General features: G+C 40.9%; 1 protein-coding gene across 3 annotated transcripts in view; it reads left to right on the top strand.

Moving 5' to 3' along the window:
• The window catches only part of ptpn13 (protein tyrosine phosphatase non-receptor type 13), a 262,225-nt gene that overhangs the window by 50,005 nt on the left and 187,266 nt on the right, over positions 1-24,954 (top strand). For all 3 annotated transcript variants that reach the window (XM_063043507.1, XM_063043508.1, XM_063043506.1), the window contains exons 3-6: positions 1,500-1,669; positions 5,397-5,462; positions 20,483-20,668; positions 22,560-22,638. In XM_063043507.1, the coding sequence (XP_062899577.1) occupies positions 1,500-1,669; positions 5,397-5,462; positions 20,483-20,668; positions 22,560-22,638 (501 nt within the window). The remainder of the gene's footprint in view (positions 1-1,499; positions 1,670-5,396; positions 5,463-20,482; positions 20,669-22,559; positions 22,639-24,954) is intronic.

Raw genomic sequence — 24,954 nt, 5'->3', positions numbered from 1 at the left:
AAGTTGCTGGTGAACGCAGCAGGCCAAGCAGCATCTGTAGGAAGAGGTGCAGTTGACGTTTCAGGCTGAGACCCTTCGTCAGGACTAACTGAAGGAAGAATGAGTAAGGGATTTGAAAGTTGGAGGGGGAGGGGGAGATCCAAAATGATAGGAGAAGACAGGAGGGGGAGGGATAGAGCCGAGAGCTGGACAGGTGATAGGGGCAAAAGGGGATACGAAAGGATCATGGGACAGGAGGTCTGGGAAGAAAGACAAGGGGGGGGGACCCAGAGGATGGGCAAGAGGTATATTCAGAGGGACAGAGGGAGAAAAAGGAGAGTGAGAGAAAGAATGTGTGCATAAAAATGAGTAACAGATGGGGTACGAGGGGGAGGTGGGGCCTTAGCGGAAGTTAGAGAAGTCGATGTTCATGCCATCAGGTTGGAGGCTACCCAGACAGAATATAAGGTGTTGTTCCTCCAACCTGAGTGTGGCTTCATCTTTACAGTAGAGGAGGCCGTGGATAGACATGTCAGAATGGGAATGGGATGTGGAATTAAAATGTGTGGCCACTGGGAGATCCTGCTTTCTCTGGCGGACAGAGCGTAGATGTTCAGCAAAGCGGTCTCCCAGTCTGCGTCGGGTCTCGCCAATATATAAAAGGCCACATCGGGAGCACTGGACGCAGTATATCACCCCAGTCGACTCACAGGTGAAGTGTTGCCTCACCTGGAAGGACTGTTTGGGGCTCTGAATGGTGGTAAGGGAGGAAGTGTAAGGACATGTGTAGCACTTGTTCCGCTTACACAGATAAGTGCCAGGAGGGAGATCAGTGGGGAGGGATGGGGGGGACGAATGGACAAGGGAGGTCTGTAGGGAACGATCCCTGAAGAAAGTATATTGTTTATAACAGTGATATAGCTTATTATCTGTAGAAGGCAAACTAAGCTTAGAACATGTGAGGACAAATCACTAACCATAGCAGGAATTTTTAATGCAGTTCTTAAACTGGCAAATGATGGAATTTAGTGGTCTGAAATGATCATTGTTGGGATCACTATTGTTCACCACATGTATTCTAAATAGATTCTTTCAGAAATAGGATTCAAAAAATATATCAGCATAAAATTGTTTGTTGTGGTTAACACAAAGGAGAACTGACAAAATGCAGGAAGACAAAATTAAGTTTTTAAATAATGTAGAGGAACTGAAGAGATCGCAGATGTACATGAACAAATCTCTTGTGATTTTAAAAAAACACTGGTTAATTTCAAGTGGCCTAAAAACAATTGTATAGTAATGTGTCAGATGTCAACTTTGATATTTGAAAGCTGACCATCATAATTCAAAGAAGTGTCTGTTGCAGTACAATACATCTCCATCTCTCCGTCTCTCAGGCACAACGATATACAATCTCTGATGTTTTGATCAGATAGCGTACATTAACAAGGGCCTGGGATATCGAGGTGCGAAGGATGAGAATATCTAAGTGACTTTTTTATGTTTTCATTTCTCCACAGCTGATCCTATGGCTCTGGGTTTTATCATCTCTCCGTGGTCTCTGCTATTGTTACCCTCCGGCAATATTTCTTACACTGATGAAATGGTTTCCAACCAAGATCTGCGAGCATTTACAGCCCCTGAGGTTTTGCAGAATCAGGCTTTGTCTTCTCTGTCTGACGTTGAGAAGGTATGAGACTAATCTATCAGCTGTGTCTTCTGAGGATCCATGTGGATCTCGTCAAAAACCTTGTCAAAAAGCCAAAATGTGAATGTAGCGAAAGCATTACATTTCAATATTTTGTGTGTGTGGCTAAAATCAATGCTTTATGTAATGAGTTGCATATTATATAAAAAAAAGCATTACATGACTAGTTAAGCAAAACTTAACTCTGTACTTAAGCGAACTATTTTAGGCTACACACATCAAAGTTGCTGGTGAACGCAGCAGACCAGGCAGCATCTCTAGGAAGAGGTACAGTTGATGTTTCGGGCTAAGTCAGGACGAAGGGTCTCGGCCCAAAATGTCAACTGTACCTCTTCCTAGCGATGCTGCCTGGCCTGCTGCGTTCACCAGCAACTTTGATGTGTGTTGCTTGAATTTCCAGCGTCTGCAGAATTCCTTGTCTTTGTATTTTAGGCTATGTATGTTTAAAATTATTGACCACCCAGTGGTACACTGATTTTAAATAATAGTTGTATATGTTTCATGAATTAATTCATGTAGCTTTAAAGTTTAAGTAACAGTCGGGGTAACTTCACCACTGAGAGTGCATTTTGGGAAATAATCAAAAGCTCCAAATTAAAATTGTGCTTCAAAATGTTAGTGATGCATTGATACAATTAGCTGCTGAATTTTGCTTCCCAATTACACTGTAAATTTCTGACTGAGCAGTTCCTTGGACTCTAAGTAATGGGGAATGGGTAATCAGGAATTCCTGTCTTGAAGTTGAAAAGTTTATCCTAAGTATCCTACTGAATGTATTGGTAGGGCCTAATTTGCATATTTTATCCTAATTTCTTGTCTAAGACAGCCAGGCTGTCTGGCTACTAGGTGGATTGATCTTTAGGATCAGACTGTAAACGGGAACAGAGGTGGAGGCTGGCTTGGGAAGTGGTGGAGAAGCTGTAGGGTCAGAATAATGAGAGAGATTTGAGACACATGGCAGATGTCAAAGACCCATGCATGCGACTAAAGGAAAAGGAAGGTCAGAGAGAGAACAGAAAGTTTACCAGGTTTAGCAGTAAGAATTGGAAGAACATAAGACCATAATTAGGCCATTCAGATTAGTTCATGGCTGATTTATTTTCCCTCTCCACTTTATTCTCCTGCTTTCTACCTGTAATCTTTGACACCCTTACTAATTAAGTATGTGTCAAGCTCCGCTTTAAATGTACCCAGTGACTTGGCCTCCAAATTCTGCAAATTCACCACACTGTAGCTAAAGAGTGTTCTGAAAGTATGTCTTTCTATTCTGAGTCTGTGCCCTCTGGTCCTAGACTCTCCTACTACTGGAAACATCCTCTCCACACTCACTCCTAGGCCTTTCCATATTTGTTAAGTTTCAATGAGATTCCACCCCCCCCCGCCCCCACTCTTCTAAAGTCCAACAAGTACAGGCCTAAAGCCATCAAATGATGTTCGTACATTAACCCTTTCATTCCTGGGATCATTCTTGTAACCTCTCCTGGACCATCTCCAATGCCAGCACATCCTTTCTTAGATTTGGAGCCCAAAGCTGCTCATAAATACTCCAAATGTGGTCTCACCAATGCCTTATAAAGCGTCAGCATTACATCCTTGCTTTCACATTCTAGTTCTCTGGAAATGAATGCTCATTCACCTTCCTTCATTCTGACTGAACCTGCAAGTTAACCTTCAGAGAATCCTGCACAAGGACTCCCACGTCCTATCGCACCTCAGAGTCTGGGTGATTCTGGGAGGAAACTCACAAAAAGCAGTTAACACAGATGTGTACCTAACCGAGTGTTGAAGGCATGTTCTGATCAACAGGCTGGGGTGTTCACGGAGACCTTTAACCTCTTGCTTCTGCTGTCTGAGGTACCCACCTGCTTCAATTACATGGGTCTCTAAGAAAATAGCGGTAACTTCCCTTGATGACTGCCGCCCAGCAGCACTTATATACACAGTGATGAGGTGTTTTGAGAGGTTAATGATGAATCATATCAACTCCTGCTTGAGAAGTGACTTGGATCTGCTCCAATTTGCCTACCAGCGCAGCACATCCACAGCAGATGTCATTCATTGGCTCTTTTCTCAAGCCTGGAACAAAAGACAGCAATGGTGCATATATCAAGATGCTCTTTATCAACTACAGCTCAGCATTCAATACTATTGTCCCCTCAAAACTAATCAATAAGCTTCAAGACATTGGCCTCAATACCCCTTGCGCAATTGGAACCTGGATTGCCAGTCAGTTCAGATTGGCAACAAAATCTCTTCCACAACCTCCACCAGCACAGGTGTGCCACAAGGCTGTGTGCTTATCCCCCGGCTTTACTCGCTTTACACATATGAATATGTGGCTAAGCACAGCCCTAATATCATATTTATGTTTTCTGATGACACCACTGTCGTTGGCTGAATTAAAGATGGCAATGAATCAGCATATAGGAGGGAGATTGAAAACCAGGCTGAGTGGTGTCACAACAACAACAACTTCTCACTCAATGTCAGCAACACCAGGGAGCTGATTATTGACTTCAGGTGGAGCAAGCTGGAAGACCATGAACTAGTCCATATCAGGGGATCAGAGGTGGAGAGGGTAAGCTACTTTAAATTTCTCAGTGTTATTATTTCAGAGGACCTATCTGAACCCAGCATGTATGTACAATTATGAAGAAAGCATGGCAGCGCTTCTACTTCCTTAGCGGTTTGCGAAGATTTGGCATGTCACCTAAAACTTTGATGAATTTCTATGGATGTCTGGTGGAGAGTATATTGCCAGGATGCATCACTGCTGGTATGGAAACACCACTGTACATGAACAGAAAATCCTACAAGAAGTAGAGGATGCAACCCAGTCCAACATGGATAAAGCACTCCCCTCCACTGAGCACATCTACACAGAGTGTTAGAATGTAGTCACAGTAAAGCAGCATCTATCATGGGGGACCCCATCGCCCAAGTCATGCTCTCTTCTCGCTGCTGCCATTAGGAAGAAGATGCAGGAGCCTCGGGACTCTCACCACCAGGTTCTGGAATAGTTATTAACCCTCAACCATCAGTCTCTTGAACCAGAGGGGATAACTTCATTCAACTTCACTTTCCCCATTCGCTTAATTGATCTCATTCCTATGGACTCACTTTCAATTATTTCTTCTCATGTTCTCAATATTTATTGCTTGCTTGCTTATTTATTTGTTTATTTACTCATTCATCATTTCTTTCTTTCTTTATTTTTATTGTTTCTTTTTTTCTTTGTATTTGCACAGTTTGTTTTTTCCACACTGATTGCAGTCTTTCATTGATTCTATTACAATGATTGGGTTTATGGAGTATGCCCACTTGAAGGTGAATCTCAGGGTTGTGTATGGTGATAAATAATGTACTTTGATAATAAATTTACTTCAAACTTTGAACTTTGAATTAATGTTTTGTGAAGAACAATTCCCCTATAAAACAATAAGTTTTGACTTCTAACTACGTTGTTAAAGTAATCTGGTCAAAAAATGGCAATGCTTCTAAATGGCAACATAAACAACTGTGGACCATTTGTTGCAACATTTTTGTTGGAAATCTTGGTGTAATCAGTAAAAAGAATTGTTAAAAGTAATGACTAGCAAGAGCAGAGTATTCTAAATGCTTGAATCTTTCTTTGTACCCAAAAGATATGCTTTATTCCTCAGCTACATGATGCGTAAATGGTTTTGATCTGGAATTGTTGTTTTTGCAGATGCATGTGTATTCACTTGGTATGACTTTGTACTGGGGAGCTGATTATAAAATGCCTCTGAATCAGGTGAGTGTTAAGTGCCATTGAATCAGATGCCTTTTATCCTTTTATTTTGAGGAATTGTTCCAAATGCAATTGAGGCTAAAGTTGAATATTCTCTTGAAGCCAGACATGCTTATCTTTGAACTGTTTATGCCTTTAAAAATACTTAAATTTGTCCTTTGCATTGTTGGGAAGGAAATAAATTCATATCCTTTGAAAGAGTTTCATTTTATTATGCCCTTTTAAATTGGACGTCGCACAAATCTTCACATCTGTTCTCATTACCAAGCAGTGGGTGTCAGTTTCCTAATGTTTCAAGATGAAGTTAATTATCATCAGCTAATAATACAGGATATAAATGCCCTTAAAAATTTGCTTTTAGCAGATTAGCACAATACATTTCAAGGTGAGGGTGAATGTAAGTTAGCATAATTGTAATTTAACATAAATTATACCCGTATATAAAAAAAGTCACAAAATAAACATAACACCAGTGCAGGCTCGAGAGAGAGGGAAGAAATAGTCCAAGGTAGTGTCAAAATTTTTCAGATCAGTTCAAGAACCTGATGGCAGAGGGTAAGAAACTGTTGAAGCTTGAGGTATGAGTCTTCAGGCTTCTGTACCATTTACAAGCAGCATTGAGAAAAGGGCATTGCCTGATTATGGTCAAACCTGGTAATGAGACCTCACCTGTTGTAGATAGCCTCAACAATGGGCAGAGATTGTACCTATGATGGAACTGGCTGAAGTTCACCACTCTCTGCAGCCTCTTATGTTCCTATGTGTGAGAGTTTCCATACCAGGCCATTATTCAACCTGTCAGAAAACATGTGATCTTGTTAGAAAATTTGAGTTTGCAAATTACTAGAAAAAGAGTGCACAAACTCAGTTCAATGTTCACAGAAACATGAAGCAATCGCATTGTTTTGTAAATGCTGGATTGTTTTTCTTCAGAATATAAGTAAAGTTTAATTAGTTGGTCAGCTGATTCAGCAATGAAGGAGCTATCTGCTTGCCCGCAACAATTGGGGGAAAAAAACAATAGGATCCCAACTAAAAAACAGAAAGAACCAAGTAAACATAAATTGAATTATATGGCCAACAGGACTTTGGAAATTCTGAGCTAATGAAATTAAAGTGTGGTCAAAAAGAAATGTTAGCTAAAAAAGTTAGCATGACAGGTTAGGCTTATTAACTTATGACTGCTTTTTAGATTCCACATTAGACAGTCTGAGTAAATTTCATGCATATTTGCTTGCAGACATCCCACCTCTCCCAGAAGTTCCGGGAGTCTCCCGCATATTAATAGTGGCTCCCAGATGCCCGCAAATTATATACAATATCACGGAAATCAATTTTTTTCAGAGAGAGAGAGAGAGCAAGCGCAAAAGCAAGAAGGCAAGCGCGGGTGAGAGTGACCACGAGAGAGAGAGCGCGCGAGAGAGAGTGAGGGAGAGAGTGAGAGCGAGAAAGCAAGTGCGAGAGAGAGCAACCACGAGAGCGAGAGAGCAAGTGCGAGAGAGAGAGAGAGAGAGCAAGAGCAAGAAAGCAAGCGCGAGTGAGTGACCACGAGAGAGAGCGCGAGAGAGAGACCGCGCACACGAGTGAGAGAGCGAGAGCGAGAAAGCAAGCGCGAGAGAGCGAGCGCGAGTGACAGCGACCATGAGAGAGAGAGCGAGAGAGTGAGAATGAGAAAGCAAGTGCGAGAGAGCGAGCGCGAATGAGAGCAACCACAAGCCAGAGAGCGCGCGTGCGAGAGAGAGCGAGCGAGAGCGAGAGAGTTCCAAAAAAAGTCAGTAGCAGAGTGTTCCAAAAACAGAGAATATAAAACGTATGTCACCCCAGACTACACTAAAGTGTACCCCTGCCTACTAGGGGTCAAAAATAATGACAGTGTTGCTCACTGCACTGTTTGCAACAGTGACTTTTCTATTGCCCATGGTGGGTTAAGACTGTAAAAGACATGTTGAGGTGAGTTTAACAGATGTCATTTGTTCATTAGCATAGCTAACGTTATTTAAACTAGCTGGCTAGCTGCTAAGGAGCTACTCTATTGCAGACATCCCACCTCTCCTGGAAGTTCCGGGAGTCTCCCGCAAATTGATGGTGCTACCTCCCTGAAATGAGTTTTTGCAGGGCGGGATGTCTGTGCTTGTCACTATTAATATAATTTGAGATGTTGCTTTGTATTTATGAATAAGAAAATAGATGCAGAAGGATTGTGAAAGATTTCATTGATACTAATGTTTGAGGGAAGAGGCACCACTGATTAAAATTGAGCCATGTGGGAACTGTAAATGGGAAATGCAAAAGTGTTTATTCACACAGCAGGCTTCCAGGAGAGAGTCCATGAAGATCCAAGAGAATCTCACTCTCCTGATGAGATGTTTTGTACTTCAGTACAAAGATGTTAAAAGATTAACTACAGTTTCAATTGTTATCATTGCCTACTTTAACATTTGCAATATAGTCAGGTAAATTGACAGAATTACATATTTACAATGGCAGCACGTCCCAACTAGCGGAAGGAGTCCTTTGAATAGTCAATATTGGTGTCCGTTTTAAAAGCCATACACCGAAAATACACCCCTTTTGTTACAGTGTTAAAGGATGGCTCCATGAACCAGAAAGTTAGGTGACAAAACAGATCTGTCCTGAACTGTGCATTAAATGGCAGGGACATGCCTTTAACAATGAGCTAAAAGCAGGAGCGTTCATCTACTGTCTTTCCTATGTAGTTTCAGTGGGAGTGATTCAATGTCCCACACCTACACCATTAATTTCACTTGCCACAAAGTATCATTTGGAAGTTAAAACCTGTACAGGTTTTAATTTCTGAAGGCTTGTTCTCATTTTAGGTAATCCATAATTACGCTGTCCATAATTCCGTAACCTCAGAATGATCCATACATAGGGACAAAGGGAAAGGCTTGGGCAATTTTAGTAGATGAACTCTGAGTCCATTTTTGGTAATGTAAACTAAAGGGTTTAAAACGGTCCCCAACCACCGGGCTGCGGACCAGTACCGGGTCACAAAGCATGTGCTACCGGGCCGCGAGGAAATGATATGATTTGGTGATATGAGTCAGCTGCACCTTTCACACCCTGTCACACCCACTGTTGAACTTGTACGCACGCGCCATCCATGTTAGTGCGGGAAGAAGATCAACTCCTCGAGCTTGCAAATGATGGCGGACTGAAAAGTATGTTTGACATAACATCTCTGCTGGCATTCAAGGATAAATATCCTGAGATAGCCACGAAAGCACTGAAAACGTTGCTTCCATTTCCAACATATCTCTGCGAAGCAGGATTTTCTGCAATGAATGCAACGAAAACTAAATTGCGGAATAGACTGGACATAAGGAACCCCCATCGAGTGTCGCTGTCTCCCATCACCCCTCGATAGGACCGGCTTGTTGCAGGGAAACAAACCCAGGGCTCCCACTGATTCAGTGATATTGGTGTGTTGCAATGATTTTATATGTTCATACAATGAAAATATGTGCTGTGTGTTTAATATCCAAATGTTACTTAAAATGTTATGATGCTATTGACTTATAAGTGACTTATAATTGACTTATCACTGTAATCATGCGAGGAAAATATGCGCTGTGTGTTTAATATTAAATTCATTAGATAAACCCTTTTAGAAACAAAATTGAGTGTATTAACCACTTATAAGTGACTTATAGTTGACTTATTACCTATATTCCGGTCGTGATTAACACCCCCCTGGTTGCCAACTGTCCCGTATTAGCTGGAACATCCTGTATATTGGGCTAAATTGGTTTGTCCCATACGGGACCGTCCTTGTCCCATATTCCCCCGCTAAGCTGGAGCGTTCCTATGAAACCTTTCGTGCCGAAATGGCGTAAACTGAAGAAGTAATTACCATTAATTTATATGGGAAAAATTTCTGAACGTTCCCAGACCCAAAAAGTAACCTACCAATCATACCAAATAACACATAAAACCTAAAATAACACTAACATATAGTAAAAGCAGGAATGATATGATAAATACACAGCCTATATAAAGTAGAAATAATGTATGTACAGTGTAGTTTCACTGAATAGAATCGGGAAGATTAAGCCAAATCCGATTTGTAGGAAAAAATCAGCACGAACACGCATGCACACATCACACATGCACACACAGGTGCAAGGCTTCATGGTCATGGTAGTCTTTCTCTGGGTAAACACAAGTGTCCCATATTTGACTGCTATTCTTGTCCGTTGGCAACCCTACACCACCACCACCCCCCCCCCCCCCCCCCCCGGGTCCTATACGCAAGAATATTGTCAATATTAAACCGGTCTGCAGTGCAGAAAAGGTTGGGGACCCCTGGTTTAAAACCAAGAAAATCCATATTGAAGAAAGGTCAGAATGAAGGAGTAAAGAAAGAAAACATCTGTTAGACAAAGGTTGCCTCACAGATCCAAGGTAAACAGCACAGAATAGTGTCCTCTGGCATTTGGAGAGAAAATGGAAAATAATGATCCGAGAACTAGAGTGGATTTGTGGAATAGAATTTATGAGCATTTGGAAAATTATGGCCTAATTAGGGGCAGTCAGCATAGCTTTGTGCAGGGCAGGTCATGCCTCACTAACAGTTGAGTTTTTTGAGTAGGTGATTAAAATGATCAATAAGCGTAGAGGCATGGATATTGTCTACATGGATTTTAGTTTGACATTCAACAGGGTTCCTGATGGCAGGTTCATCCAGAAGATTAAGATGCACAGGTTCCACAGTGACAGCCGTTTGGATTCAGAATTCACTTGCAAATAGAAGACACGGGGTAGTTGTTGATGGACCTTTCCTGCCTGGATGTCTGTGATTAGTGGTGTTCCCCAGGGATCCGTACTGGGTCCTCTACTATTTGTAATCTTTATAAATGACTAGAATGAAAACATGGATGTGTGGGTTACAAAGTTTGCTGATGATACAAAGATTGGTGGCATTGTGGATAGTGTAGAAAGTTGCCGAAAGATACAGCGGAATCTAAACCAGTTGCAGATATGGATGGAGAAATGGCAGATGAAGTTTGATCAGGCCATGTGTAAGGTGTTGCCCTTTGGGAGATCAGATGTGCAGGAGAAGTACACAGTTAATGGCAGGACCCTTAACAGTATTGACATACAGAAGGACTTTAGGGTCCATATCTAGAAATCCCTGAATGTTAACAGGGTAGTAAAGGAGATATATGACATGCTTACCTTTATTATTCAAAGCACTGAGCTCAAGAACCAGGATGTTGCAACTTTACAAAACCCTTGTTGGGTCACATCTGCAGTGTTGGATTTCTTTCAGGATGTCCTATTGAAAGCTATGCAGAGGTTTAGAAGAGGTTTATCAGGATGTTACCTGGATTACAGGACATGTGCTTTAAGGCAAGATTAGGCAAACTTGGGTTGTTTTCTCTGGGATGGCAGAAGCTGAGGGGAGATATGATAGAAGTTTATAAAATTATGAGAGCTACTGGTAGAATAGACAGCTGGTATCCATTTCCTTGGGCTGAAATATCTAATACCAGAGAGTATGCATTTAAGGTGAGAGTGGGTAAGTTCAAATGAGATGTGTGGACAAATTTTTTTTACACAGAGAATGGTAGGTGCCTGGAATGTGCTAAAGGGTGGATGTTTGTAAGGAATTCTTAGACAGGCATATGTACTGTACATGCAGAAAACAGAGGTGATATGGACATAGTGCAGAAAGAAGGAATTAGTTGTCATTAGCGTAATCAGTTTGGCATTACATCATGGGCTTTTAGGCCTGTTTCTGCTCTGTAATTTTGAGTGGAAATATGGTCTATTTGTACATATTTGGGGACACTTTTGAGGCAAAAAGTGGAAATAGAGTGCACCCAGACCAAACAATAACAAAATAACAACTATAGGAAGGTGCACCAAGAATCATCTAAATTGTACAGGTGGTGGGAAGGAACTTGTGAGAAAGGACTGATTAGAAAGTGCTCTATACAATTGGTGTAAAGACGCAGATGTGAAACATATAGAAAACATGTTAAGTTGCCTTTGTGCCCATCCAGCCAAAGGCTTACCTCCTTAAAGAAACATTTAAGGGTGAATCTGCAGGGGTGATGGCTTGATAGACCAAGAAGGAAGAGGAAGTGCATAGAGGTGGGATTAGATAGGATTTCACAGGACTGAGCTAACAAAGGACATTCAGTATTAGTTCTAATAAACTGGCAGATATTGAGAGTAATGAAGAATAACCTATAGTTAAATGCAATGTAAACTTCAGAAATATATCATTGTAATCTCAGAGCATGACAGATCAGAGTGGATAGTAATGGATTCAACTTCAGGGCCCGCGTTAGGGAAAGGTGAGCGTTTATCTTGCATGTTGGGAACAGCAGGGAGACAAATGGAGGCCATTTTATCAGAGGTTATAAGTTTTAAAGTGAACTAATCTGCTTTTGGTGCTTTAACTTGGAAAAGGATGAAGCTAGCATCTGCAGCAGGTCACCAGTTCAGAAAATGACAACCATATTTGCTATACTGTGATAAGAGGGATAATTGTAAATGAAGAGGTTTATTTCAAACTCAACCAACAAAGTATAATTTGAGTACTTGCTTGGTTCAAAGTCCAAGTTGGTGAATCTAATAATAGATGTCTGCTTCATGACACAGTCTGACAGGGAGGCAGTCTGTACTTGGTAACCGTTTATGATTCTGCAACTAAGCAGGAATTGGGTTTTTTTGGTGGATGGTAACCACTGGATACTCAAATTAAAGATAAAATTAGCTTCAAAAGTATGAAGAACTGAGTCACAGATATTGCAAAGGGTAGCTTCAGACTGGGGCGTAGGGTTTAAATTTGGATTAAGTAGCTTACAGGCTGAAAGGAGCTGAGGGAAGTTGTGTGATATCTGGCAGGAAAGGACAGATAGGAAAAATGCATTTTTTTTAGTCTGGGTTGTATCCATGGATAGAACTCTTGAGCATATTGTAAGTAGTTTAATGCTAAACGAACAAACAAAAAAGCTGGAAGAAAATATTACACCATCAAGGAACATGACAAGAATGTATTATAAAAACAGATACCAAGTTAAGAAGATGGATTAAGACCAAAAAGACAAATTGTAAAAATTATTTTTTATAAATTTTATTTTAAAAGGGTGAAACTGACATAAGGTCGAATGGTAGAGAATTACTTTCAAAGAATACAGCCAGTGTTATAGTAACCAGTAACTGAGAGAAGAAAGGATGTGATGAATACCTCTCTGCTCCTGGTCCACAACTCTACATTGATGCTGGGGTTTCCATTGCCAGTCGATGCTTCTGTCTAGAATGTGCAGTGGCCACTTTTTAGCAATACTCTCATGGAATGAAGCATTTGCTATGGATAGATTCTTGGGGATGAGATCAAGCGGGCTTGCTCCTCATGTTAATTTTCCGGCCTGAGCAGCTTTGGCCTTCAAGATTAGGCCAGTTCAGTCAGCAGTGGTGTTACCCAGGTAGCATGGTGATAGATCTGGCAGCTTTTCAATCTGTTGTACATTCTGTACACTGATTCATCAACTGAGGGAGGATGGTAGTTGGCAAGCCAGGAGAGGTTTCCTTCACATGTTTGACTCGATACCATGAAACCCTACGGGCTTTGAAGTTGATACACAAGCTTACCATGGGGCTACTGCTTCCTGTCTATATACAATATCTCTGTGTCAGCTGGTTTGGTGTGTTTGCCCTCAGGTGGGGCAGGGCTTTTAATGGAAAAGATTGACACTTCGTACTGTGATATTAAACCTGATTCTGAGGTATTATTTTATGAGCACATGTGAGTTCAGAGCTCAAGTTGATGTCACATATACTGTACAGTTTCATCATTTCTCTGTTTTAATAGAGTAGTTTGGATTCAGCAGGATAGTGTGTTGGGCTGCCCGATGTTGAAGGGTGATTAAGAGATACCCACATTGCTGTGTCTTGAATCTATAGATTGCAAATGTTAACTGTTGTCGTGATGGAAGCAGTTAGTGTTGGTCATGGACTTGCCCCCCGCCCACCCCCCCCAACTGCTGGACATCAGCAGAAATGATCTGCTACCTCTAGCTTCCCCAGTCTACTCACCCATCTCCAAAGGTATAGCCAATGCATGGCTGGGACATGAACTACTGATGGGCCCCATTTCCAGCAAGCTCTAAGTACCTTGGCTCTTGGATGTAGCCTCGCCTTCTACTGTTGCTGTCAAAAAAAACTGAACAAACTTTTCCTTTACTGTGTATGAGGGGTGATTGATAAGTTCATGGCTTAAGGTAGACGGAGTCAATTTTAGAAAACCTAACACATTTATTTTTCCTACATTTACACACTTAGTCCAGCAGTCGTAGAGCATACGGATCCCTTCTTTGTAGAAGTCGGCGTCTTAGATCTCCAGAAAGTGGTCCACAGCAGGTGTGATTGATAAGTTCGTGGCTTAAGGTAGAAGGAGATGAGTTATTAACTTCAAACTTTCTGCATTTTCACTCAGAGTTGAACTGCATGTGCATGTAACAAGAGCTGCATAGCTCATCTTCTTCCTTGGGCCACAAACTTATCAATCACCCCTGCTGTGGACCACCTAGAGGTCAAAGACACTCTCGTTACATGCACATGCAGTTCAACTCTTTGAGTGATAATGCAGAAAGTTTGAAGGTAATAACTCATCTCCTTCTACCTTAGGCCACAAACTTATCAATCACCTCTGTTGTGGACCACTTCTACAAAGAAGGGATCCGTGTGCTCCACGACCGCTGGACTAAGTGTGTAAATGTAGGAGGGGACGATGTTGAAAAATAAATGTGCTAGGTTTTCTAAAATTGACTCCTTCTACCTTAGGCCACGAACTTATCAATCACCCCTCGTAATCTGCAGGCCTAGGGATTCTCATTCAAATCAGTAGGGCCTCCATTTTTATGGCAGGGTGGCTGGTATAGGACTGATCAAGCGATTTCCTCAGCATGACATTGTGAAATGCAGAGTATTTCATGGCATTGTTAGATTTCATGCATTGGCATCTGTCACTTGGCACATCCAGTTTCACTTAGAGTTTGGGGCAAACTTGCCTGAGAACTGCAAGATGCTAATGGCACTTCTCAGAACCAATGGCCAATGCCATCTTCATTTTGGGTATAGTTTGAAAAATAGCAAAGTTCAAAGTAAAATTTGTTATCAGAGTACATGCATGTCTTCACATAAAACCCTGAGGTTCTTTTTCTGTGAGCATACTTAGCAAATCTATAAAACAGTAACTGTAAGCAGGACCTGTAAATTGTAAACATCAGGAACTGTAAACAAACTGCAAATACAGATATAAATAAATAACGATCAATAATGAGCATGAAATAACAAAATAAAAGAGTCTTTAAATGTGTGTTCAAGAGTCTGATGATTGATGAGTATCAACTGTTCTTGGACCTGGTGGTGTGAGTCCTGAGGCACCTGTACCTTCTACCTGATGGCAACAACGAGAAAAGAGCATGGCCTGAGTGGTGAGGATCTGTGATGATGGATGCTGCTTTTCAAGGCAATGTTTCATGTGGATGTGCTCAATGGTTGGAAGGGTTTTGCCTGTGGTGTACTGGACCGGATTCGCTACCTTTTGTAGAATTTTCCACTCAAAGGCATTGGTGCTCCCATACCAGGTTGTAATGCAGCTAGTCAACACTGTCTTTCATTATTCCAGACGTAATTATTAAACCTTCAGTAAGACGAGCAATATTCCAGTGCTTCAACCAACATAACATTGTCAGTGTTTAGTGCTGATTCTTGTTGTCATCTTCTCCTTGATCATAAATCTAGTTTGAGCAGCTTAAGCAGTGCCAGCCAGTGCTGTAATGGGTATTATTTCATTGCTGTTTCTCATGCATCTTTTCCATTCAATCAGCAACATCAAATTACCAAGCAATAATGCTTTTGTATTATAAAGTATTTCCATAGCTGATACATTGTCAACCTCCGCAGCCTTCTTGCCCAAACAAAAGCCATGCAAAAGCCCATTCTTAAGCTACTATATGTTGATGACTGTGCTTCTCCCTCTCCCTCTCCCCCTCACCCCCTCCCCCCCTTACAGGCAGCAGTCACTAAGGTTGCAAGGGCTTTTGTGTTAATGGTCAGTCTAATAAAACAATGATCCTCCACCAGAACCCCCCTCATTGCATTTACAACCCACCTCAGATCACTGTTGATGATCACCCTCTCACCACGGTTGAGCAGTTCACCTACTTGGGTAATATCATCTCCAATGACCCTGCGGTAGTAAGGAACGTTAACGATCAACTCACCGCAGTTAGCAGTGCCTTCAGGCACCTCCAGAAACGTCCAGCTGCGTCTTTCCACAAAAATCCAGGTGTACAGAGCTGCTGTCATCGCAACACTGCTATACAACTCTGAAGCCTGGACCTTGTACCGCAAGCAAATCCGGTTGCCCGAGCACTTCCATCAGCGCTGCCTCCGCTCCATCATGGGTATCAGGTGGCAGGATCGAGTCTCCAACAATGAGTCATGGAGAAGGCTCAACTTCCAAGGGTTGAAGTCACTTTGTTGCTCAGGCAACTTTCCTGGCTAGGCCATGTGTCTCACATAGATGACTCCAGGTTACCGAAAGCAGTACTCCATAGAGAACTCTCTCAGGGCAAGAGAGATCATGGTGCCTTGTGCAAGAGGTACAAAGACCAACTTAAGCAGCAGCTCTCTCAAGCAAATATTGAGGTCAGTGAGTGGCTTGTGACAGAGGCCGCTGGATAACACTGATCCACAAAGCAGCCAAGAATTTTGAGAAACCCAGGAAAGCAACTGCTGAAAAGAAGAGGAGATGCAGGAAGGATCTTACTACCGAAGTGCTTGCATCCCAGCTCTTACCATGTCCCTACTGCTCCAGAGTCTGCAGACTCAGAATTGACCTCTACAGTCACCAACGATCATGCTGTTGTTCTTGAGGACTCTTCTTCACTCATGATCTTGGCAAGCGAAGAACCAGCCATCATCATCATCACATTGTCAACCAGAGTTGTCTAATGTCATCATTATATCATACCTTCCAGGTTGGTGTTATGTTGAGAATCTTTCAGTTGAAACTGGCTTAATCTAGATGTGATGGTGTAATTGAGGTTTTTTCCCTTTGCACATTCAGACAAAGGCTGCAATGCACTATTATGCTTTGATTTTAAAGAAGTATTTGGTTGCTACCAAAGTTTTGCAGTGAGGCAGAGGAGTTTAATACTTACTATAACTGAATGGATCAAAAGTACTCTTTTTGTAATCAAGTCTTGTCCATCTTGGCCACATGTGTAAGTGATTACATTTCAGTGGTTTTGTATGAATGTTTTTAATTTAAGTGTGGATAAAATTATAAGCAATTTTAAGTGTGGGTAAAAGGAGAAACAAAACAACTGTCAGTTTTGTTCCACCGATTAATATCCTGTGAAGCAATATAAATATTGTCACTTTTACTTGCTTACTGCTGTATTGAATTTTGTATATGTCAACCTCTCTACTAATAGTCATTAACTACAAAACAATGACTTCAGAAATTACTGTTGAATTATGAATAATGGTTTACTGCTCGTTGAAGAGGAGAGTTGTAAACCAAGCAGATTTCTTTTGATATAATAGCAAATATAGCACAAGGTTTCTAAACAAAAACACTTCTGTGTTGAATTTATATGTACAGTAGCTCTAGCTTTTCAACCATGTTAGATGCTGCTGCTGACATGTTATATGACAAACAAATATAGTGAAGGATTGCCTTAATTATAAAACGCTTGCAAATTCAGATTGTAAGACATTTTAGATGAGTTCCATTCTTAACTACTTCTCCTTCTCTGCCACCACTGTAAGCCCACCACCTCTACTGCCATCTATCACTTGCCCACATGACCCCGGCCCTGTTGTTATGCGGCATCAGTACATTGTAATACAAATAAAAACTGTAAATTACACTACTATATATACAAGTAGTGCAAAAAGAATAAAAAAGCACAGTGAGGTAGTGTTCATGGGTTCAACCTCCATACAGAAATCTGATGGCAGAGGGGAAGAAGCTGTTCCTGAATCGGTGAGTGTGTGCCTTCAGCCATTTTGTGCCATAATGGAGTTTCCTCAACATCGGAGAAACTAACACTGATTGGTGACTTTTCTGAGGTATTTGCATTTAGTGTGCTAGGTTGACAATTGAGCTCCCATTTGCTTGTCTTGTTAATTCTCAGTCTCATTCCTGCTTTGACCGATCAGCCAGTGGCGTTCAGCTACTGTTCTCATGAGGTCCAATGTAAGCTTAGGGTTCAACAGCTTTTTGGAACCCACTTTCACTGTATCAGACCTGGCTAGTTTTATTGCTGCTTATCCATCTAGAATTTTAACTTGCTTTTCTCTTTCATTGTCTGATCTGCTGGGCATTTCCTAAAGCTCTGACATGTATTTCACAGTTTTCACATTTTTTCTTTGCTTTTTCTTTCTAAGTTTCATCTTTTTCAATAACATTCCCTATTAATTTACCAACCATATGGCTTTATCAACAGTTTATCACTAAGGCAAAGCTGGTGTCACACAAACAGGAAGATGCCTTTCCTTGTATCAGTCTCTCACCCCATCCTCTGCAACTTAAGCTAACTTCATTTTCTTGTGTTTCATTTTCTTGAGGGCACTCGCAGTATATAAAAAGGAACACAGTAGAATCAATGAAAGACCACATACTAAATGGACAAATAACAAAAACGATCAACTGCAAATACAAAAGAAAAAAACAATAATAATAAATAATTAATAAATATTGAGAACGTGAGTTGAAGAGTCCTTGACAGTCCATAGTTTGTGTTCAGTTCAGTGTTGGGGTGAGTGAAGTTGAGTAACGTCATCCCTCCTGGTTCAAGAACCTGATGGTTGAGGGGTAATAACTTTTCCTGAACCAGGTGGTGTGGGTCCTAAGGCCCCTTTACCTCCTTCCTGATAGCAGCATCGAGAAGAGAACGTGGCCTAGTTGGCAGGGGTCCTTGATCAATGCTGCTTTCCTGCGATGGTGTTCTATGTAAATGTGCTCAATGGTGGGGAGTTTGACTTGACATGTTAATTTAGTTTTACTTTCCACGGATGCTGACCTGCTGAGTGTTTTCAGCATTTCATGTTTTTATTTAGAATTTCCAGTGCTTGCGGTTTTTGATTTTTGTTTTATGATGTCTACATTGGGAAAGCCATGTAACGATTGTACAAGAACTCCAAATCTGCTGTTTAGATGTTAAACCAATAACATTAATAATAGCGACATACTTAAAATAAAGTATTCTTTGATTTCGTTGTTTCTTTACAATGAAATCAAATACACATTAGGTTTGATTTTTCTAGAATTTCAACGATTTTGTAAATTACGTGCCACCAGGCTCGCTCAAGGACACCTTCTATTCTGCTACTATAAGATTCTTGAATGGGCGTCTCGTATGATAAAGTTGAACTCTTCATCTCACATCCTACTGATTATGGTCCTTGCATCTTATTTGTCTACCTTCAGAAGTTTCTTCTGAAGATTTTGGGGGGGGGGGGTGGGGAAGCAAGTTTCCATTGGAAATTGAAATACTTGTGGGGAGTACTGAGGAATAGAAGGATCCCTGGAGGCAGCAGGTCAGGTCAGTAAGGTAGCTAAGAAGCCGTTATGAATCAGAGTCAGGCTTAATATCACCGTCATATGTCGTGAAATTTGTTAACTTAGCGGTAGCAGTACATTGCAATACATGATAAAAAAAATCAATTGGAGTAAGTATATATATATATACACACACACACAGATATATATGTATATTAAATAGCTAAATTAAAAATAGAGCAAAAACAAATAATAAAAAGTTGTGAGGTAGTGTTCATGGGTTCAATGCCCATTTAGAAATCCGATGGTAGACTAGCTGTGTCATAGAGTATAACAGGAGACTTTATACAGCTTTACAAAGCATTAGTTAGACCACAGCTGAAGTTCTATGTGTAGTACTGGTTGCCACAATACAGAAAGGACATGATATCACTGGGAAGTTTGAAGAGGAGGTTCATCAGGATGGAAAGTTTTACTTATGAGGAGAATCTGGAGAGGCTGGGTTTGTTTTCCTTGTAGCCCAGGAACAGCTAGGAACCTTAACACTGGTGTTTGGTGGGGTGAACTGGTTTTAGTCCCCTGTTCTGGAGGGGATGGAAGATCTGATCATGGATAGTGATCAGATAGCAAGCAGGGAAGTTTGCTAAACTGGGAAGAGGTATTCATATTGCCTGTTTAAATGCAGTGTTGTAAAATTGTTTCCACAATGCAGTTCACAATTCTTACAAGTGGACCCCTCATGACTTTATTAGTCCAACATTTTTTGGTGAGTATCACTGTGGAAATAATGAGCTGACACCAAATCTTCTAATTTAGTTAATTGGATCTGACTTATTCATTTTTGGAAGTCTATTTCATCATATTCTTGTAGCTAGAATCATAATTCACTTATTTTGGAGTTATAGATTCTGGTTCTTATAATAAAGAGCACAGCTATGATCAATTCTCATTAACAAAAGTAAGTTGCCTGTTGAGTGTCTTTTCATTAAACTGTCTAATAATCATTTTGGCCTTTTATTACATAGTTTGTAATTCAGTATCAAATGCCTGACCGGAGTCAGAATTTTAAGTTGTGCAGGAAAGGAGATTGGGTGACTAAGTTCAAAGGGTAATGAAGTATGGCTTGGGAAATGACAGATAAAGGGAACACAGTGCGAAGTTATGGGTTTTGAAATTATTTTCTTATGTTCCAAGAAGTTCTCTGAAAGTTGTAGTAGGTTATGGGCATCATAAGGAACAAAGTTGCTGTTGTTGAGATGGGATTGTTTTATAATTCACCTTTATAAAATTGCCCCTGCATACTTTTCTAAACAGAAGAGCTCATTCCTTTTTTCCATAACCTCCCTGGCAGTGAAGCAGCATGCTTGAAAATCCTTTTGTCTGTTGAACTAACACTCTTCAGATCTGAACTGTGCTCCATTTTAAAAAATAAATGCAACTGTATTAATCTACAGTTTTTCTGTTTTTTTAGCCAATAAAACTTGGGGAACACCTGAATAGCATATTATTAAATATGTGTGAAGACCTGATGTGCACAAGAGTTTCATTGAGAACCATTCTAGATGCTTGCAGTGCTCATATCCGGAACAGTAGCTGTGAACCAGCTTTCTCTTATGTTAAGCAGCTGGTTAAACTTGTCTTGGGAAGTTTAACTACTGTAAGTACATTAATGAAGTTCTATTATTTTGTACATTTCATTGTTAAAATCTCTTGACCTTGCACTCACCTTCTTAAAAATGTGCTTGTGAAAAGTCAGATATAAAATTCTTGACATAAGAGACAGCAGATGCTAGACTATGAAGCAACATGCAAAGTGCCAGAGGAACTTTGGGCAGATGAAGGGCCTTGTCTGAAAATGTTAACCGTCCATTTTCCTCCATAGATGTTGCCTGGCCCGCTGTATTTCTTCAGTGTTTTCTATGTTGCTTGATATGAAAATTTTCTCTATTTTAACTTATTTAACCATCTCCTCCTGGTGGCTGGGGTGACGGAAAACAAGGACTATCAGATGATTCACTTCTCAGTGCCCCTTGGGATAATGCTCAATTTCCTCCCCGAGTTTCAGTATGAATAGTCCATCAGCAAAATGGACATACTCTCTTCACTGGAGAGAGTTCCAAGAAAAACTGAGGCTGTAGCATTAACTACTGTATACTTTTGACTTTAGAAGAGCTTTAGTTCTGTAATCCAAGATGAACTATGGAGAATTCTTCCCAAATTTAGCTCCCGTCAGTTATTGGCCTTCAATCTACACCTGCTATGTGTTGTTATGTCAGCTGTGATTCTAACCATTTCATTCACCGCTGACCCATCCCAGTACAGCCTGATGTCAGGCAGGGCTACCTCATCATTGCAGCTCTGATTTCCTTTCTCAAGTCAGTATTGCGCTTCATTTCCAATGAGCTTTCCATTGGAGTATACAGGTGGAATGGGAAGAAGTTTAACACAAGTTGCCTCCACTCTGGGACAAAGTTATTCCAGCATGAGTCTTCCATCAGCAGTGTGTGAGCAACATATATAAAAAAAACACAAGCTTGGAACCTGAGTCATCATTAATACAGTGACTGAAGTGAATGGGTCTTACTTTAAACATCAGAAAGACACAGATCCCATTCCAACTTTCCCTTGCTGCATCACACCACTCCCCTGACAATAAAATACACAGGATCCTACAAACCAAGATCACTTTCCAAAGATTTGAAACCTCTTCTCTATGAATGCAGGCAGTAGGTGCTTCAAACACTGAAATAGTATAGTTAAGACATCTTTGCAAAGTCCTCCAAATACAGTGTCAGCATCCCATCCTGGTCCAATCTTCCCAGCACCAAGGTTTAATTATCCTCAGCCAGCAACAATGGGTGGGCCATATTATCCTCATTGTTCCCACTAAACTCCTGAAGTGTTCAGCTGTCAGAGTAAGATTTCCATGAGGAGATTGTTCGAAGATGTTTCCAATGACCAGTGTAGTAACATTGGAATACCTGGTCCATGACTGCTCAAAATGGAAAATGAGCATCTAAACATCTCAAGTGAGGATCACCTGGGGGTTGAGTGAAGCAACAGAAACTGAGCTCAGATCATCTCAAATAATCCTCATAGCTCTTCCACCAAGCACCTCTTCCCTCACCTGTAGTAGAATGTACAGATTCTATGTAGAACTCTTCAGGCACCTCAATCTGCAGAAATAGTGTGGCAGCAAGATGTCCTTGACCTTGAAGGTCCACTGGAAAAAAATGATTAATGAAACTACACTTTTTTTAAAAACCATGGTTAGTCTCAAAGATGTTTAATGAGGGAGTATATTCCAACGCAACATATGGAGACCTTATTCAATGAGAAACATCAATGATTTTATTGGTGTGTCGGTCGTTTTTGTTCTTTCCTTCCCAGTGTGTTGCCTTTTAAGATACTGGGTATTGGTTTAATGACAAGAAACATAAATTTTAATATAATAACCCAATTTTATTATAGAAATTTAACAAATCTAAGTTACAACTGATCAAAGAGAAAGTGAACTTTACTGAAGTGTAATGTTTTATATGTTGTAGCTTAATCAGCATCCAGTCAGCAAGTTGGATCGTAACCAGGAAATTCGGGATCGACTAAGGGGCAAGGGTTTTCCATCAGGTGAGTTGGCATAAAGCTCAGCCATTGAACATGTTGAGAATAAGGCTTGAGTGCAGCCAGTACCTAATATGCTGCTGAACAAACTCAATCCTGGTTTGTACTGCAGTGTTCTTCACTTGGTAACACATGAATTGAATCAGCTATTTGGACATGAATTGTGCTTATCATGACACGTAGCTGTCTTCTTCCCTGAGGCAGTGAGCACTGCCTGCTATATTGGCTGGAGAATTTAATAAGTTTCAAATTAATGAGCCCTGCTCTGGTAGTTGGATCTAATTGTAAAATTGTCAGCCTGACATTTGAATTCCCATATACAGTAACACATCGTAAAAGTCAGGAAACTGGATGATGGGGTGGTAAATTAGATTAGTAAGTATGCAGATGATACTAAGATAGGTGGTGTTGTGGATAATGAAGTAGGTTTTCAAAGCTTGCAGAGAGATTTAGGCCAGTTAGAAGAGTGGGCTAAAAGATGGCAGATGGAGTTTAATGCTGAAAAATGTGAGGTGCTACATTTTGGTAGGACTAATCAAAATAGGACATACATGGTAAATGGTAGGGCATCGAAGAATGCTGTAGAACAGAGGGACCTAGGAATAATGGTGCATATTTCCCTGAAGGTGGAATCTCATGTGGATAGGGGGGTGAAGAAAGCTTTTGGTATGCTGGCCTTTATAAATCAGAGCATTGAGTATAGGAGTTGGGATGTAATGTTGAAATTGTTTAACGCATTGGTAAGGCCAAATTTGGAGTATTGTGTACAGTTCTGGTCACCAAATTATAGGAAAGAGGTCAATAAAATTGAGAGAGTACAGAAGAGATTTACTAAAATGTTGCCTGGGTTTCATCTCCTAAATTACAGAGAAAGGTTGAACAAGTTAGGTCTTTATTCTTTGGAGCGTAGAAGGTTGAGGGGGGACTTGATAGAGGTGTTTAAAATTATGAGGGGGATTGATAGAGTTGACGTGGAAAGGCTTATTCCATTGAGAATGGGGGAGATTCAAACAAGAGGACATGAGTTGAGAGTTAAAGGGCAAAAGTGTAGGGGTAACATGAGGGGGAACTTCTTTACTCAGAGAGTGGTAGCTGTGTGGAACGAGCTTCCGGCAGAAGTGGTTGAGGCAGGTTCAATGTTGTCATTTAAAGTTAAATTGGATGGATATATGGACAGGAAAGGGATGGATGTTTATGGGCTGAGTGCAAGTCGGTGGGACTAGGTGAAAGTAAGAGTTCGGCGCGGACTAGAAGGGCCAAGATGGCCTGTTTCCGTGCTGTAGTTATATGGTTATTGGAAGAGCACTATTTAAAAGAATTATCTTATCTCACCCAGCTACTGGTTTGTTCTGATGTATTACTTTTCATCTTTTTTTTTATTGTTGATCATTTTCTTATTGAAAAACTAAATTGAATGTTCCTGGTTGAACATTTTACAGCTTGCTGTAGGGACCATCTGAATACTCTTCCCAATGCAGAGACATGGTGCTGCCCACATTTAGCTCAAAATATTAATCATTGTCACCATTACCATTATTATGTGCCATGTCGTATGACGTGGGCGATCATGGTGACCATGAATGTTCTTGGCAATTTTTTCTACAGAACTGGTTTGTCTTTGCCTTCTGGGTTGTGTCATTACAAGATGGGTGACCCCAGCCACTCTCAATACTATTCAGAGATTATCTGCTTGACGTCAGTGGTTGCACAGCCACAACCAGTACGTGTACCACCTGCTCCCATGGCTTACCTGCCCGAGTACTCCGGAGAAATGGATCATAATTGCTACAACTAGGGAGAGAGAATCTAGAACACAGAGCAGTACAGCATAGGATCAGGTCCTCCAGTCCATGATGTTGTGCCAAACTAATTATATGCCTGACTAAACAACCCCTTCTGTCTACAGAATGTACATTTTCCTCCATTCTCTGAACATTCATACGCCTGTCCAAGAACTTCATATTGCCTCTATCATACTTGCCTCCAGCACCATAACTCCAGTGCAATCCAGTCACCCATAACTCTGTGTGAAAAGAAAACTTGCTCCACATATCTCCTCAGTGATGAACTTCCATTTTTTTTGTGGCAGATGCAATGCCTTGATTTGGCCTGGTGGCCTGACACACTTGGATGTGTAATAGTGAAGTAAGATTATGAGGTTGATAGGGCTGTAATCAATGCAGCCCATCTAATGCAACTGCTACTGTGTGATCGAGAATCTCCGGAGGGAAGGCCCCAAATCCTCGGCTTTGCCTATTGCCAGGGCTGGGGTCGAAACGCTCGGCAGAGATGGTGCTCAGTGTCAGTGAGCTGGTCGGAGGC

The sequence above is a fragment of the Mobula hypostoma genome, chromosome 3, assembly GCF_963921235.1.
Source record: "Mobula hypostoma chromosome 3, sMobHyp1.1, whole genome shotgun sequence".
In the NCBI taxonomy this organism is placed as follows: Eukaryota; Metazoa; Chordata; class Chondrichthyes; order Myliobatiformes; family Myliobatidae; genus Mobula; species Mobula hypostoma.
Note: the sequence above shows the minus strand (reverse complement) of the source record. Positions and strands in the feature narration are given on the sequence as shown.